At 40.6% G+C, this 15572-nt stretch overlaps 1 protein-coding gene across 6 annotated transcripts in view; it reads left to right on the top strand.

Annotated features, from left to right (window-relative positions):
* Positions 1 to 15572, top strand: part of LOC122902380 (thiamine transporter 2-like) — a 23302-nt gene extending 7730 nt beyond the window's left edge. For all 6 annotated transcript variants that reach the window (XM_044241761.1, XM_044241759.1, XM_044241758.1 and 3 more), the window contains 5 exons: positions 7151 to 7302; positions 9253 to 10078; positions 11690 to 11882; positions 13572 to 13713; positions 14466 to 15572. In XM_044241761.1, coding sequence (XP_044097696.1) covers positions 7153 to 7302; positions 9253 to 10078; positions 11690 to 11882; positions 13572 to 13713; positions 14466 to 14642 — 1488 coding nt within the window. In that variant the 5' untranslated portion in view covers positions 7151 to 7152 and the 3' untranslated portion in view covers positions 14643 to 15572. The remainder of the gene's footprint in view (positions 1 to 7150; positions 7303 to 9252; positions 10079 to 11689; positions 11883 to 13571; positions 13714 to 14465) is intronic.

Below are 15572 nucleotides of genomic sequence, written 5' to 3'. Positions count from 1 at the left end.
AGATGGTGATCAATACTTTCAAGCTTTATGAGACCATTAGCCAAAGGTTTCTCCAGGGGAGAGGGAATGATTTGGGCAGATTGTTCGGTTGGAAACCTAGAGGCCCCGTTGACAGCCTGTGTGGATGGCTGGTGAGGAAACAAGAGGAAAATACCCAGGATGCGGGAACTGAGCCACAGAAGAAGGAGGCATCCACCCACCGGAGTAGAGGGAAGATGTAAACTTAGCACCACAGACCTGACCCTAAACTCAACCAACCTTTCTTAGCTGAGTGGTCATGAGGTTTGAGGAGGCTCCATTCCCATATCTGAGAAACTGGGGACACTTCAGATACTTATTGAAAATATGTAATTACAATTGATCCTTGAACAACATAGGGATTAGGAATGCCAACCCCCTACATGGTTGAAAATCCACTTACAACTTTTGACTCTCCCAAAACTAAACTGTGAATAGCCTACTGTGGACCAGATACCTTCCTGATAACAAAAGTTGATTAACACATATTTTGTATGTTATATGTATTATATACTGTATTCTTTTGTTTTTAAGATTTTATTTATTTGTCAGAGAGAGAGAGAGAAAGAGAGAGAGCATAAGCAGGGGGAGGAGCAAGCAGAAAGAGAAGCAGGCTCCCCACTGAGCAGGGAACCTGACATGGGGCTTGGTCCCAGGACCCTGAGATCATGACCTGAGCTGAAGGCAGATGCTTAACGGACTGAGTCACCCATGCACCCCTTTATACTGTATTCTTACAATAAAGTAAGCTAGAGAAGAAAACCATAAGGAAGAAGAAATGGAGTTACAGTACTGTACTGTATTTATTAAAAAAAAAAAAAAAACCTGCCTATAAGTGGACCCATGCAGTTCAAACCTGTTAAGGATCAACTACATATAATATTAAATATAATAAATATATATTATAGGAGTGCCTGGGTGGCTCACTCATTAAGCGTCTGCCTTCTGCTCACGTCATGATCCCAGGGTCCTGGGATCAAGCCCCGAATTGGGCTTCCTACTCAGCCGGAAGCCTGCTTCTCCTTCTCCCAGTCCCCCTGCTTCCGTTCCTTCTCCCACTGTGTCTCTCTCCGTCAAAAAAATAAAATCTTAAAAAATATATATATATAATATCATATAATTATATTTATTTAATAAAACTGAATTTAATAATTATAATTATTTATACAATAAATATCTTATATAATTATTATATAAAACACATAATTATAGATCAATATATGTAATGTTATAATTAGGATTGTTCTAAGGACTAGAGACAATAATTATGTATAACAACGAATACAATATTTGGGGTCAAGCAGGAGCCAAGCAGACAATAGCTGAGAGATTGCTGTCATTTTACCTGTGTGGCTTGCAGCCTCGTACATACGTAAGAGAAGAATCGCTGCCTTCAGAGGGTGGTTGAAAGGCCATGCTGGGCTGGAGAATTTCAGATACCTGTGTGCTGTATGGTATTTATTCACAGTGAGACACAGACACTCCAGGGCCCCTACTGGAAAAGGCTTTCAGCTGCCTGGGAAGGAATGGGTCACAAATAGGGGGTGATTTGTGCACATGAAAGGGTTCGTGGGTTGGGCAGACAGAGTGTGACAGGCATGTCCAAAACATCAGAGTCACCTGAGAATGTTTCCAGCTGTCCCGGACTCTTCAGAGCCTGGAAAGCCAGAAAAGAATTTCAGGGTCGCATGTCTATGTGTAATTTTGCAAAAACTTCCTGGACAATTTCCATCCTCTTCCCCCTCCACCTTGTTAAACTCCAAGGCTGTGGCGTGCAGCCAGTTTGCCCCAGGGCATGGGAAGGGGACAAGTGGTCCTTGGGCCTCCTGGGTCAGAATCATTCTGTATAAATGCAGATTCCCTGGCCTCCTGAGCCACACGTTAGGGATGGAGTCCAGGAGTCCCTATTTATCCAGTTCCCAGGCGATGTGATGGGCGAGTCAAGTTCACAAGGTCTTTGTTAAGTAGGCAGAGTAGGAAAGGATTCTGGAATGAGGCCAGTGCTAGACAAAGAGATCCTGGGCTGGGGGAAGGGGAAAGAACAGCCAGATACTTGCCTCTGAGAAGTCTCCCAGCAGGCAGTGACCAGGCTGGAGCCCTGCAAGCTGAAGGCAAGACTTGGCCTCGGAAAGGGTCTGGTCACTCCTGCTGCTCTGCCCAGTCCTCCCCGGGCTAAAGGATTCCTGCTAATGTTTGGTTAGATGCCTTATCTTATTTCCTCTGGCAGAAACTCTAGCTTTGGAGCCTGTGTTTTTTTCTGTGGGAAGGAGGCTGGCAAAGGAGCAAGGAAAGGAAGCCCAGCATCCTAGGATGCAGGTGTGAGCCCCCCAGATCTTTCTCAGTTTTCAACTACGGTCAGAGATCTTCCCTTGTTTTTGCCTTGTTAAGCTAGAATCACTATGGATCCTCCAACATGACGAGAGAAAAGGGAAGAGAGAAGCCATGTGTTTGTCACTCTGTGCCCCACATGGTGCCTCCAGATATCAGTCAGGATGCTTGGTGCTCACAGAAAGTGCACACATATAGTTAGCATCATTACCCCCATTTTATTTTTTTAATTAATTTATTTATTTTCAGCATAAAAGTATTCATTATTTTTTTCACCACACCCAGTGCTCCATGCAATCCGTGCCCTCTATAATACCCACCACCTGGTACCCCAACCTCCCAACCCCCCGCCACTTCAAACCCCTCAGACTGTTTTTCAGAGTCCATAGTCTCTCATGATTCACCTCCCCTTCCAATTTCCCCCAACTCCCTCTCCTCTCTAACTCCCCATGTCCTCCATGCTTCTTGTTATGCTCCACAAATAAGTGAAACCATATGATAATTGACTCTGTCTGCTTGACTTATTTCACTCATCATAATCTCTTCAAGTCCCGTCCATGTTGCTACAAAAGTTGGGTATTCATCTTTTCTGATGGAGGCATAATACTCCATAGTGTATATGGACCACATTTTCCTATGTTATAGGAGTCTATAGGTTAGTTAAGGAAATACAGCCAAGTGACTGGCTGTAGGCTTAAGCAATGTGAGTTCTAGGTTTACCTTACAACTCAATCTAAATGGGGATCCTGGCAACGATAAACAAAAAGTTTTCTTTTCTCCATACCATAGGATTATAATGACCAGTGAACTTCTTTTGTGGTCAATATAAGTAAATTGGGAATTTCGAGGACACTATTATAAGTCAAATAATACTTATGATTATGATTATGATTATTAAAGCTATGCACATTCATACAGAAAAGATATTGGCCTGAAGCCAGTTGGAAAGATTTAAAGACATGGTTAAAAGAATAAAAACAAGGGGAAAAGTCAATAATATGGTAATAATTGGTATGAAAGCACAGATAAAAACTTGAACTCTGATAGCAAGAGATTGGAAACACACATAAGAGGATGAATTAAAAGAAATTTAATTTCTTAATTAATTTTCTTTAATTAATTTTCCTTATCCATTCGTCCGTTGAAGGGCATCTTGGTTCTTTCCATAGTTTGGTGACAGTGGCCATTGCTGCTATAAACATTGGGGTACAGATGGCCCTTCTTTTCACGACATCTGTATCTTTGGGGTAAATACCCAGGAGTGCAATTGCAGGGTCATAGGGAAGTTCTATTTTTAATTTCTTGAAGAATCTTCACACTGTTCTCCAAAGAGGTTGCACCAATTTGCATTCCCACCAACAGTGTAAGAGGGTTCCCCTTTCTCCACATCCCCTCCAACACATGTTGTTTCCTGTCTTGTTAATTTTGGCCATTCTAATTGGTGTAAGGTGATATCTCAATGTGGTTTTAATTTCAATCTCCCTGAGGGCTAGTGATGATGAACATTTTTTCATGTGTCTGATAGCCATTTGTATGTCTTCATTGGAAAAGTGTCTGTTCATATCTTCTGCCCATTTTTTGATATGATTGCCTCTTTTGTGAGTGTTGAGTTTGAGGAGTTCATTATAGATCCTGGATATCAACCTTTTGTCTGTACTGTCATTTGCAAATATCTTCTCCCATTCCGTGGGTTGCCTCTTTGTTTTTTTGACTGTTTCCTTTGCTGTGCAGAAGCTTTTGATTTTGATGAAGTCCCAAAAGTTTATTTTCGCTTTTGTTTCCTTTGCCTTTGGAGACATATCTTGAAAGAATTTGCTGTGGCTGATATCAAAGAGGTTACTGCCTATGTTCTCCTCTAGGATTCTGATGGATTCCTGTCTCACATTGAGGTCTTTTATTCATTTTGAGTTTATCTTTGTGTACGGTGTAAGAGAATGGTCGAGTTTCATTCTTCTACATATAGCTGTCCAGTTTTCCCAGCACCATTTATTGAAGAGACTGTCTTTTTTCCACTGTATATTTTTTCCTGTTTTGTCGAAGATTAATTGACCATACAGTTGAGGGTCCATATCTGGGCTCTCTACTCTGTTCCACTGGTCTATGTGTCTGTTTTTATGCCAGTACCATGCTGTCTTGGTGATCACAGCTTTGTAATAAAGCTTGAAATCAGGTAATGTGATGCCCCCAGTTTTATCTTTGTTTTTCAACATTTCCTTAGCGATTCAGGGTCTCTTCTGATTCCATACAAATTTTTGGATTATTTGCTCCAGCTCTTTGAAGAATACTGGTGGAATTTTGATATAAATGACATTAAAAGTATAGATGGCTGTAGGTAGTATAGACATTTTAACAATGTTTATTCTTCCGATCCAAGAGCATGGAATGGTCTTCCATCTTTTTGTGTCTTCTTCAATTTCTTTCATGAGTGTTCTGTAGTTCCTCAAGTACAGATCCTTTACCTCTTTGGTTAGGTTTATTCCCAGGTATCTTATGGTTCTTGGTGCTATAGTAAATGGAATCGATTCTCTAATTTCCCTTTCTGTATTTTAGATGCACAACTGAACTTGAGACACTTGTAGAATTAAGGACCTCCTTGGCCTTCACCTGATGCAGCTAGCAGTACACTCTGGAAATGCAGACAAAGCTCTACTAGTATTGGACACTCTTATAGGCACTAAACATAGAGCCATGAACCATCCGAACAAAAAGTCCTGCCCTTCTGCTTACACTCTCATGGGACATAGGCCATCTTTTTCGGTGTGACCTTTCCAGCCAAATGCCATTGGGTAGGAGTATTAGGATAGTAAAGAGATGAAGGGATAGATAATCCAAGGGACTCCTAACACCCCAGGGAACCATAGAAGCAGACTTAGTTCTCTGAGATGTATGGAGAAGATGATGACTTTGAAGTAGCAGACAATCCACAGTCAGCATAGATGGAAAGAATGTTCTAAATGTAGAGTCAGCAGATGTTTCCGCATTAAGACCATGTTTTGAAAGATAGCCAAGCCTCAGTAGTTGCCTTCCCATGACAGACTTTTCTACAAGAACTGACTCACAAAGAAAGAAGGCCCCAGTAGTCTGCCAGTGTTTCTAGCAACAACCCAGGAAGAGATAAATCCCAGGCATTGAAGGCTGAGGACAGTCAAACCCAGTATGCTTTTAGCAAAATTTTCACATTGTCAGCATTACTCACAGTTATAATCTCATCCAAATTCCGATTTCCGTTGTCTCTGCACTGTTTCTGTCAAGGGTCTTGTTGACATAAACAGAGACAGCGTTCCCCTCATTTAACTTAAGAGGACTGTGCCACTGTCTGGGGTCAACTTGTAAAAAGATAGGGTGGTCCAGAAGGTCCTCCACACCTCCTTAGCCCCTAACAAATTCCTCTTCTTGGATACCTGGAATTGCATCCAGGGACTTGCTCTTCTGGAGTGAGCATCACTTTCTCTCTTTTGGGTCTGCTTTCAAGCTACTGTTGGTCCTGGAAGCTCAATGAGAGATCCTTTCCTTGCAGTGAGGAAAGAAAGTGTTTTCATGAACACCCTCATCCTAAAGATTCCTCACTGCAGGGAAAGGTGGTCATTAGGTTGCTGCCAGCAGCCCAGGAAGAAGGGCCACCAGAATGAGGCACAGTGGAGCACAGGAGAGGACCCAGAGAGAATTCCTAGAGATCTGGATTCAAATCTTGACCATGTGGTTTGAAGCCAGTTGTAGGATATCTTGGACCTCTTACATGCTCACCTGGGAACTTGGGAGAATGCTATCTATTTTATAGTTATTATTAGGACTTAATTAGATAATATGCACAAAAGCATCCTACAGTAAGTTTGTTTCCCCATCCAAGGCCACCAAAAATGTGGAGGCTTTGTGAAAAAAAGCTGGATCCCAAATATAAAGGAGTGAGAGGGAATTTTTCTGTTTCAGACTCTCCTTTGGATTTTCTGTCTGGAGTTTGAATTTCAAGCAATTTTATTTGTGGCTTAGAAAAAAAAAGAGCATGAACTATTAATTAGCTCCCTGCCCTACTGAGTGGTGTGAAACTGCAGACCGAGAGAAGAAATAGGCCCAGCGGTAATGAAAAGGAGAAGAGCAGTCTACGAAGTGATGCCTTGCCTTCCCAAAGTAGACTTAGCATCAGTCTGGAATGGGGAGAGAAGGGGAAAAATGGCCAGTCAGATATTTATCTGGCTTAATTTTTTTAACTGAAGAATTACAGATTATCAGATTGAAGACACCTAACAAAAGTATCTTGAACATATGTTATGTGTCAAGCACCATACAGTGCAAGGGACAGTCTAATGGGGAGATAAATGTATAAATAAATACATGCCACTCAGTGTGTGGAAGATTTCAGGGTCACAGTACAAAATAGAGTGAGCAGATTAGTAGTAACTTGAGCCACTAAATCTGCGGTAAATTGGATTTGACCTCCTAGAGGTACTTGACCTACCACATGGACACCAATAACTCACCAGCCAATGTTTTACTTACTTTCAAGTATTAATTAACCCATGTTTATCATTTATTAGTAAGTACTTCTTACCATGTTCATGATGAAGAACACTAAGGAGGTGTAACTGTCCCAGCAATAATGAGTAAGAAGCCCATTGACAGAGGATGGTTTGACTGGAGCCCTAAGGAGTATTTGAGAACACATTCATCACTTGCCTTTCCATTTCAACTGCAGACAGATGAAACTTTATCCTTTCACAAAACATTTAGAGATCAGTTTTGTGTTATATCCAGGATGCTAAAAGTAATTAAACATCAGCTAATTTTGACTTTGTTTCCATTTGATCAGCCATGGATTGTTTCAGAACTTCACCAAGTCATTCCTGGATTTATCCCACGGTGATCCTGTGCTTATTTGGATTTTTCTCCATGATGAGACCCTCAGAACCCTTCCTTATACCGTATTTATCTGGACCAGATAAAAATCTGACCAGTTCAGAGGTAAGTTAATATACATACAGACATATTTTTTTTAAGATTTTATTTATTTATTTGACAGAGAGAGGTTGAAGTAGGCAGAGCAGCAGGCAGAGAGAGGGAGGAGGCAGGCTCCCCACTGAGCAAAGCCCGATTTGGGGCTTGATCCCAGGACCCTGGAATCATGACCTGAACTGAAAGCAGAGGCTTTAACCCACTGAGCCCCCCAGGCACCCACATACAGACATATCTTAACATGGTTTAATTTTACAGGATTTGAACAGGATGTGGGGTTAGGGCTTCATTCAACTTGAGACATTAACCCATTGACCTCAGTGATCCCATTTTCATGATATTTGCCATTTAATACAATGATTCAAACTACTTTTCCCTCCTCACACTTACAAAAATGGCACATTATATGTCTGATAAATATTTTAACTTTTATGGAGTTCTACCATTAGTCTTAACCCATGGTAACTTTCATGGAGGACTTAGTTGATTCTGTTATACTAATCCTAGAGGAAAATCTCTGCCAGGCCTCCAGTCCTCACAAAGTTTTGGGCTGCAGAGGTATAAGCAGGATCTGATAAAGAATCTTATCAGTTCTTGATGATAGTTATTCAGTTGTGAGAAACTGTCAACCAGCCGGTGAGACATTAACAGCTTTATCTCAGTTTTATCTTCCCCGGAAGGCCAAATTCTCTCACTTCAAAGATTCACGTCCTTTTTTATAATAAGTGCAACAAGAAAATGGACTCACCCAACTGGAGAATTAGCCTGCGCTGGTTTTATCCCCATCTCCAGCCAGGGCCACGAAAGTCCTGCAGAGTGTGGCTTCACCTGGAAGCCTCCTCGACACTCGTTAATTTGGTGATGAGGTGCTACAGACAGAAAAGCAAGCTTGTTGTGCGGCAATGTAAGATCAGTTTGCCACAGCTGTGTTTCCAATTTTCTTCAGGTAGAAGCCTATCATGATGAAGACGAAACAAAGGACTAACAAGTACAGGTCCCAAATCAAACAGTGAACCCGGTGGGGTCTGCTTCTGCAAACACTAGTGACCAGTTAATGTACCCAGATTCCAAGGTGCTACTCAGTCCCACTAGCCTTCCAATCACTGAACTTTCCCTCGTTCTTTCCCTCGTCGTTGACCTTGGGGTCCACAGAGGTTGCTATGGACAACAGAGGCACAAAACAAAGGCTGGTGTGGTGGAGCTGCCCCCACACCCATATCTTGCCCCAAAGATCAGCCCCTTCGGTCCTTCCTTTCTAGGACTGATCACTGAGGTCTGCAGCATTTCCAATGATAGCTGCAAAATACCCACATCAAGTTGAGGGCAGAATTGAGTAAGCAGAGATTAACCAGTAGAACTGGGAGGGAAAGGCTTTGGGAACCCAGCAAATTTGGCCAGGAGGAAAATCCAGTGCATTACTTGTTCCCACTTTGTAATTCTGCAAGGTTATTTACTCTTTGCTGTCTTCTCATGTGTTCATTAGACTGTAGATATTTATGACACGGTGATGGATCAAATAAACAAAAAGATTTTCATTTCTTCTAATTTTGTAGCCACTTTGTCTAATTGTAAAAATCTTTGAACAAGAAGGAATGCTACTTTCGAAGAGCCTGAAAAACTCCAAAGTGGCTGTTGAGCATTTTTTTAATTAATTTAACTCAAATGTATATACTATTTAACTTTAGAGTTCAGATTGCACATTAAGCAAATATATTCTTATATTGGGAGGTACATAAATTCATAAATTGGTTTTGTTTTGGAGAAGGGGCAGGAGCTCTCTCTTCCTGGAAAATCAGTTTTCTCTTGTGCTTTTCCATAATATGAAGAACATCCCATCCAACTAGATATGGAATTTGCTATTAGGCAAGCCACCTGTACCTTAGTAACGTACTACCGAAAAGGTATTCCTTTCCCCTCCCAGTGCCTTATGGTCATGTGCTCCACTTTTCAACCTCACAGATCACAAATGAGATCTTCCCAATCTGGACATACTCTTACCTGGTGCTGCTGCTCCCCGTGTTCATCCTGACCGATTACGTCCGCTACAAGCCAGTCATCATCCTGCAAGGAGTCAGCTTCATCATCACGTGGTTGCTGCTCTTGTTCGGCCAGGGAGTGAAGGCCATGCAGGTGGTGGAGTTCTTCTACGGGATGGTCACCGCCACCGAGGTGGCATACTATGCCTACATTTATAGCGTGGTCAGCCCCGAGCACTACCAGAAAGTGAGTGGCTACTGCAGGAGCATCACGCTGGTGGCCTACACAGCGGCCTCGGTGCTGGCCCAGCTCCTGGTGTCCCTGGCCAGCCTCTCGTACTTTTACCTCAACGTCATATCCTTGGCTTCCGTCTCTGTGGCCTTCGTTTTGTCCCTTTTCCTGCCAATGCCCAAGAAGAGCATGTTTTTCCATGCAAAATCCAGCAAAGAAGTACGGAAGCAACCGAACAAAAATGAGGCGTCAGATGCACCTTACAAAATTAACACACCAGGCGGTGAAGAGAAGCCCGCTTCAGAAATACCCACCATTTCAGGGAACCTGGATGGTGGTCCTTTGAGCAGCCCGATGCCGCGAAATGTAGCGTTGAATGTTTTTGTGCAGTGGTTCCAAGATCTGAAGGAGTGCTACTCCTCCAAGCAACTATTTTACTGGTCCCTATGGTGGGCCTTCTCCACAGCAGGTTTTAACCAGGTTTTGAACTATGTTCAAATCCTGTGGGATTACAAGGCACCATCCCAGAGTTCTTTCGTCTACAATGGGGCAGTAGAAGCTATTGCAACCTTTGGAGGTAAGCAGACATTGATTTATCTTCCTTTAATGGCTATTCCCATTAAGTTTATGTCTTCAGTTGCTAAACTCCATGGTGGTAAACTGGTTTTGTTTGAAGGGCGTATTAATATTCTTTTTTAAATAGAAGTCACTGGAAAAAATAAAAAGAGGACCATGACACTTCTATTCAATGTAGTAGAGTTATAGCCAAATAACTCAAGAGCTCAGGATTAAGCAACAAATGATTAAATTCTGGCCAAATTCTCAAGATTCCAATTCACCATCAGGAAAGGGGTTAATAATGCCGCTTCTTCCTCCAGGTTATTTTTATATCCAAAGGAAAATACTCACTTTGTATATAAGTAAGGAGATTTTATTATTTTAGTAAAATAGATTGAACTATCAATCAAGACTTCCAAATTACAATGGGAAGAGTTTTGTTAATAAAGGACTTGATTTAGCTAGTGCCCACCTTTAGCAATTCTAGGTTCCACACCAAAAATTTCCCAAAGTAGCTTTCTTAAGAGATTTAAGTGAGAAGTAGAATAAATGTGACAGTCAAGATTCCAATATCAGAAGGAAATCTGCCTTTGAAGTATACTCTACAATAAATATTTATATCCTGGTAAGTGGAAACTTTAATTCAACTGAGACTTTAAAGATATTTTCTAGGAAGTAGGAGATTTCCACACCCTCATTTACCAAAAATTTCAGAAACTCATGTGGTGTCTGTTCTCTTATTGTCTCTCTTTTGGGAGGCTTCACCTTAACTCCTGCACACCAGGACTGTGCTGGAATTGGTTCACTGAAATTCTTTCTCCTATGTTCCAAATTCTGGGAGAGAGGGAAAAGAATTTTATTTCCTTTGTAGCACTGATTCTTTCCTGGCTCACACATGGAAAAGTTAATCAAATATCAGTTATTTGAAACATAAATACCTTTCGTTTTGATAAAACATTTTACCTTTCATTTTGATAAAAAAAAAAACTATAAATGCTAACTGTCATGACTGCCAATTATTCAATCTCTTAAACTGCATAAGTCAGTACAGAGTTCACTGAAAATCTCAAGTAAATGAGACCAGATCTCAAAGACACCGAGATGGAGACCAGAAGGTTAAGGTGAAGACTCAACTTTTCTACCCAGTGCAACACATCCTTAACCCACTGAAAAAATTTACAATAAACCATGAAACAGAAAGGCAAGTATGGACAGGCTAGGTATACTACTAGAGCAGCCCTTTCACTCTTGTCTGTCCCAGCCCCTTGCGTGTTGTAGCAAGTGACTGGGTTTGTGTATCATTCCTCCCCACGCTGCTGTGAACCTTTCTGACCCCTTTCTAATGAACCTTTCTGGCCCTTCTCCAGGGTGCTCTGTAGGGCATGCAGCAGATGCCAATTAAAATTGTGGCAACTACCGGACTGAAAGAAGAGGAGGTAAAGAGAGAAGCTAAAAGAAAACACGGTTGAGAAAAGGATAAATCCACATTTAGGTGGATCACACTGTTTCTGTGAAAACCATGTATTCACCTTGTAGATTTGCCCAGGATGTGGCTTTGTAAAGAGACCATGTTGACCTATCCCATGCTCAAAGTCAATGTGTTGGAGTTCCCTTAATGTTTCTTTTTCAGGGGCTGTGGCTGCCTTTGCAGTGGGCTATGTGAAAGTCAACTGGGATCTTCTGGGGGAGCTGGCCCTAGCCATCTTCTCCATCATTAGCGCAGGCTCTCTGTTTCTCATGCATTACACGACCGACATCTGGGCATGCTATGCTGGCTATCTGATATTCAAGTCCAGCTATATGCTGCTTATAACCATAGCAGTGTAAGTATTACCAGCCATTTCTCTCCACTCCTGAAACCACACCATATTCTCTCTTCACTAGCATTTCTATAGTTCCTCGCAGAACTTTGGAAGGATTTTAATCAATTGTAGTATTTTAAATGTTGATTGTGTATTAAATGGGACACAGGTAAGCCATGTTTTCACTTAACTATTTGCCCTGTGAATGTTACTAAGATTAGTCATCAAAGAAAAAAAGAGTTCTGTGGGTTCATAACCAAAGGCAATGATTGTGATTTTTATTTCAGACTCTTTGCCCTAACAAGGTGTGGTGCAATCTGATTTTGAATGATTAAGTTTATTGTTAATTTCATTTAGTTGTTTGTGTCATTCCAGGTATGTGCTTTTGTGTGAAGCAAAATAGGCTCAGCAAGTTATAAAAAGTTGGATATTGAAAAAAGTAGATGCAATTATAAAAAACTGTATATCCCAGAAATCATAGTTTTAACAATGAAAAATGTTTTTTTCCAAATAGAAGTTCAGGGAGAGCTTACTATAGGAAATAGGCTTTGGTATTAACTAAAAGAGATAAGAAATATTTGAATTTCAAATCATAAGAAAGAAGTAGAGCCAGAAACTCTGTTAAATTTTGGGATTTAATGTGTCAAAAATGTTTGATAAGGAATTGATGAAACACAGGAATATAAGCAGACTTTGAAAAGATGGAACCAAAGAAAGAGAATAAGCTTGTTGAAGAGTTTACTTTTTTAATGGAAATATGTCAGTTTAATGAATCAAACTCATGTCTCTTAAGTTTCTCTTTTTATGTGAGAGGACATTGTTAAGGTAGGATTACATTGCTTCTTTTCATTTTAAGAATCTTCAGAACTGGGGCGCCTGGGTGGCTCAGTGGGTTAAAGTCTCTGCCTTCAGCTCAGGTCATGATCTCAGGGTCCTTGGGATCGAGCCCCACATCAGGTTCTCTGCTCAGCAAGGAGCCTGCTTCCCCATCCCTCTCTCTGCCTGCCTCTCTGCCTACTTGTGATATCTCTCTCTCTAATAAATAAATAGGTCTTTAAAAAAAAAAAAAAAGAATCTTCAGAACCAAAAGTCTTTGCCTTTGTTATTTAGAAGAGCTCTAAATAACATACACTGGCCAATCATTGGTGAGTTGTAAGATGACAAAATCTATATAATTATTAAAAGCAAACTAATTATAGATTCACTCCATTGCACAGCCAGCCAAGATCTGGATGTCCCAAAGAATAAGTACCTCACCTACCCAAATTTGAAACTGCTGATACAATTGACGGTAAAAAGGAATATTCCTTTTTCCTTATTCCTCCTAAGATGGGATATTGCTGGCATTTTCATAAAAATTCACTGTGAAACAGAATCTAAAACCAGATAGTATCGAATATTCTCAGGTTATGAGAACTTAGAATATTTAGTTTTCACTTCTGGAAGCATGAAATTGGATTGGAGTAATTATGCTGTATTTCCTCAATGGGTATTCTAATTCATCCTTCAGTCGTATTTTTAAAATTAATTCCCTTTCTTTGCTCTCCCTGTTTGTCTAAACTGGAGGAGATTTAGACAGAGTATTGGTAACAAGACATTGTTTTTATCTTCAGTTTCTTTTAAAGAAACTTAAATAAACCTTTAAATAAACTTTAAATAAACCTTGTGTATTTTGTTTAAAAAGAAACGTAATTCAACATTCAATGACAGATTTCAGATCGCAGTAAATCTGAGTGTGGAACGCTACGCCCTGGTGTTTGGAATGAACACCTTCATGGCACTGGTAATTCAGACCATTATGACAGTGATTGTTGTAGATCAGAAAGGACTCAACCTGCCGATCAGCATTCAGGTAAGCTGCAGTATTGCTGTTTTCCTAGTCAGGTAGTTGGGGGAATGCAGAATACCTAGGTAATCCAATATTTAATTTCTTGAACTGCTTAGTTGGGCAACTTTTAAAATAATCAATTCCTTAATTATCATATCATAACACAGGTTTTCGGCAATAAGCACAGTCGGTTAGTGTTTGCCTGTGGCTCCTAACACCTCATCAGGTGCTACTCTGGTCATTGTGTCCCCTGTATGTCTGCTTTCCTTCCATCATCCCCTTCCAAGGGTTAGGAGATTTGACTCGAAATGGTACATGGTTGCAGAGCTCAGTTCCTTTTCCCTACTCTACCGCGGGACTTGAAATTAGCCCAATGTCATATTTTACATTTGGATCTGGGAAAGGGAGAGAAAAGCATGTAAGAAGTAGCCTCATTATATAAAATTTACTCATAACATTGCACTACCCTGCAGACATAAACACATAGATCAGTGGGATTTAGTGTTTTTTTCACTTCGGTGGGGTTAAATGGGGTTTGAACCCAAGCAACCTTGGCTCCAGAGCCCACATTCTTAGTTACTGCATTTCTTACACTTTTATAGCTGATTCTTCTAAGATAGAAGAAAATATTGTGCAAATCTAAATGACGCATGTTAAAGTCCTAGGTCTTAGTCATCCCACAATCCAAGCAAATCAGCGCCATGTCTGTGTATTATCAATGATATACACAGTCATATTTTATGTGTGTCTAATTAATTCCATTTGTTTTTCTCTAGTTTTTAGTTTATGGGAGTTATTTTGCCGTTATTGCTGCCATTTTTCTAATGAGAAGCACATACATCATCTACTCAACCAAATGCCAAAAGCAAGCACAGAGCTCTCCGGCAAGTCAGAACCCAGATGAGCTCCACCCAGAGGGACCAAGGAATGTCATTACAGGAACAAAACTCTGACCTTATGGCAGCCACTGCATCCACTGAACAAGGACCTTCTTGGTCACAAAGTCACTGAGCGCCATAAACTGACACACTTCCAAAGCCTGGATTTCAAGGAACCTTTTCAAAACCACAACAAAATCTTAGTTTTAGACCAGATACTACGTGCCCAGATGGATGCTGTTGACAAGACCTGTTGCCTCAGTCAAATAGCCGATGTTGGGTACTCCAACCAGTAGCAAGGATTGGGAAGTTCTGGTTTTGGTTACTCCCTAGGACATATCAATGGCATGGAAACAAACCACGAGAAAACTCCACTCAACCTGCAGTTGATGTTCCCCATTCATAAGCAGAAATACTAACTGGACTGACCCCTTTGCTTGTTTTAGATATTTTATCTTACCAAAACAGGCAAGAGATGGACATTTTTTTAAAAATCACATAGCCATTCGCCTCCTTCTTTCATTAAGTGCATTTCTATATTACTTTCAGTTCTCTGCGAGAATTTCAAGGTCCCATTTCTAAGGACCTTTCTTCAATCCTGACAACATGGTATTATTCACAAGCCATTATTTGATTATATCACCTATTTAATTCTGTCATGATTACTTTTTACTTTGTGTTCTGCTGAGCTTTGTTGTTGAAACTTGACCTCGGGAATAGCCCCAGACATTCCTCTGTGCCCAGAGAATGACATTCAAGTCAGTTGCTGGGGGGCCTAGGGGTGGCAGTGAGTTTTCTCCCTACTGTGACCCTAGATGGGTGTTTCAATGCCATGTTGGTGTGATCTCTAAAATAGAAAAACTTAAGTAGAAATTTCCAGAGTTTCTAAAAGTATTTGTAAGTAAGAAAACACTGATGAGGGGAAACACCTACTTTTTAAATGGCAGAGATTGTGCTACATAAAATAAGGTGTGCAAAAATATTAAAGAGCTTTTCTAAATTTTT

The sequence above is a fragment of the Neovison vison genome, chromosome 3, assembly GCF_020171115.1.
Source record: "Neovison vison isolate M4711 chromosome 3, ASM_NN_V1, whole genome shotgun sequence".
Taxonomy (NCBI): domain Eukaryota; kingdom Metazoa; phylum Chordata; class Mammalia; order Carnivora; family Mustelidae; genus Neogale; species Neogale vison.
The sequence above is the reverse complement of the archived record's forward strand: the minus strand, read 5'-3'. Positions and strand labels throughout refer to the sequence as shown.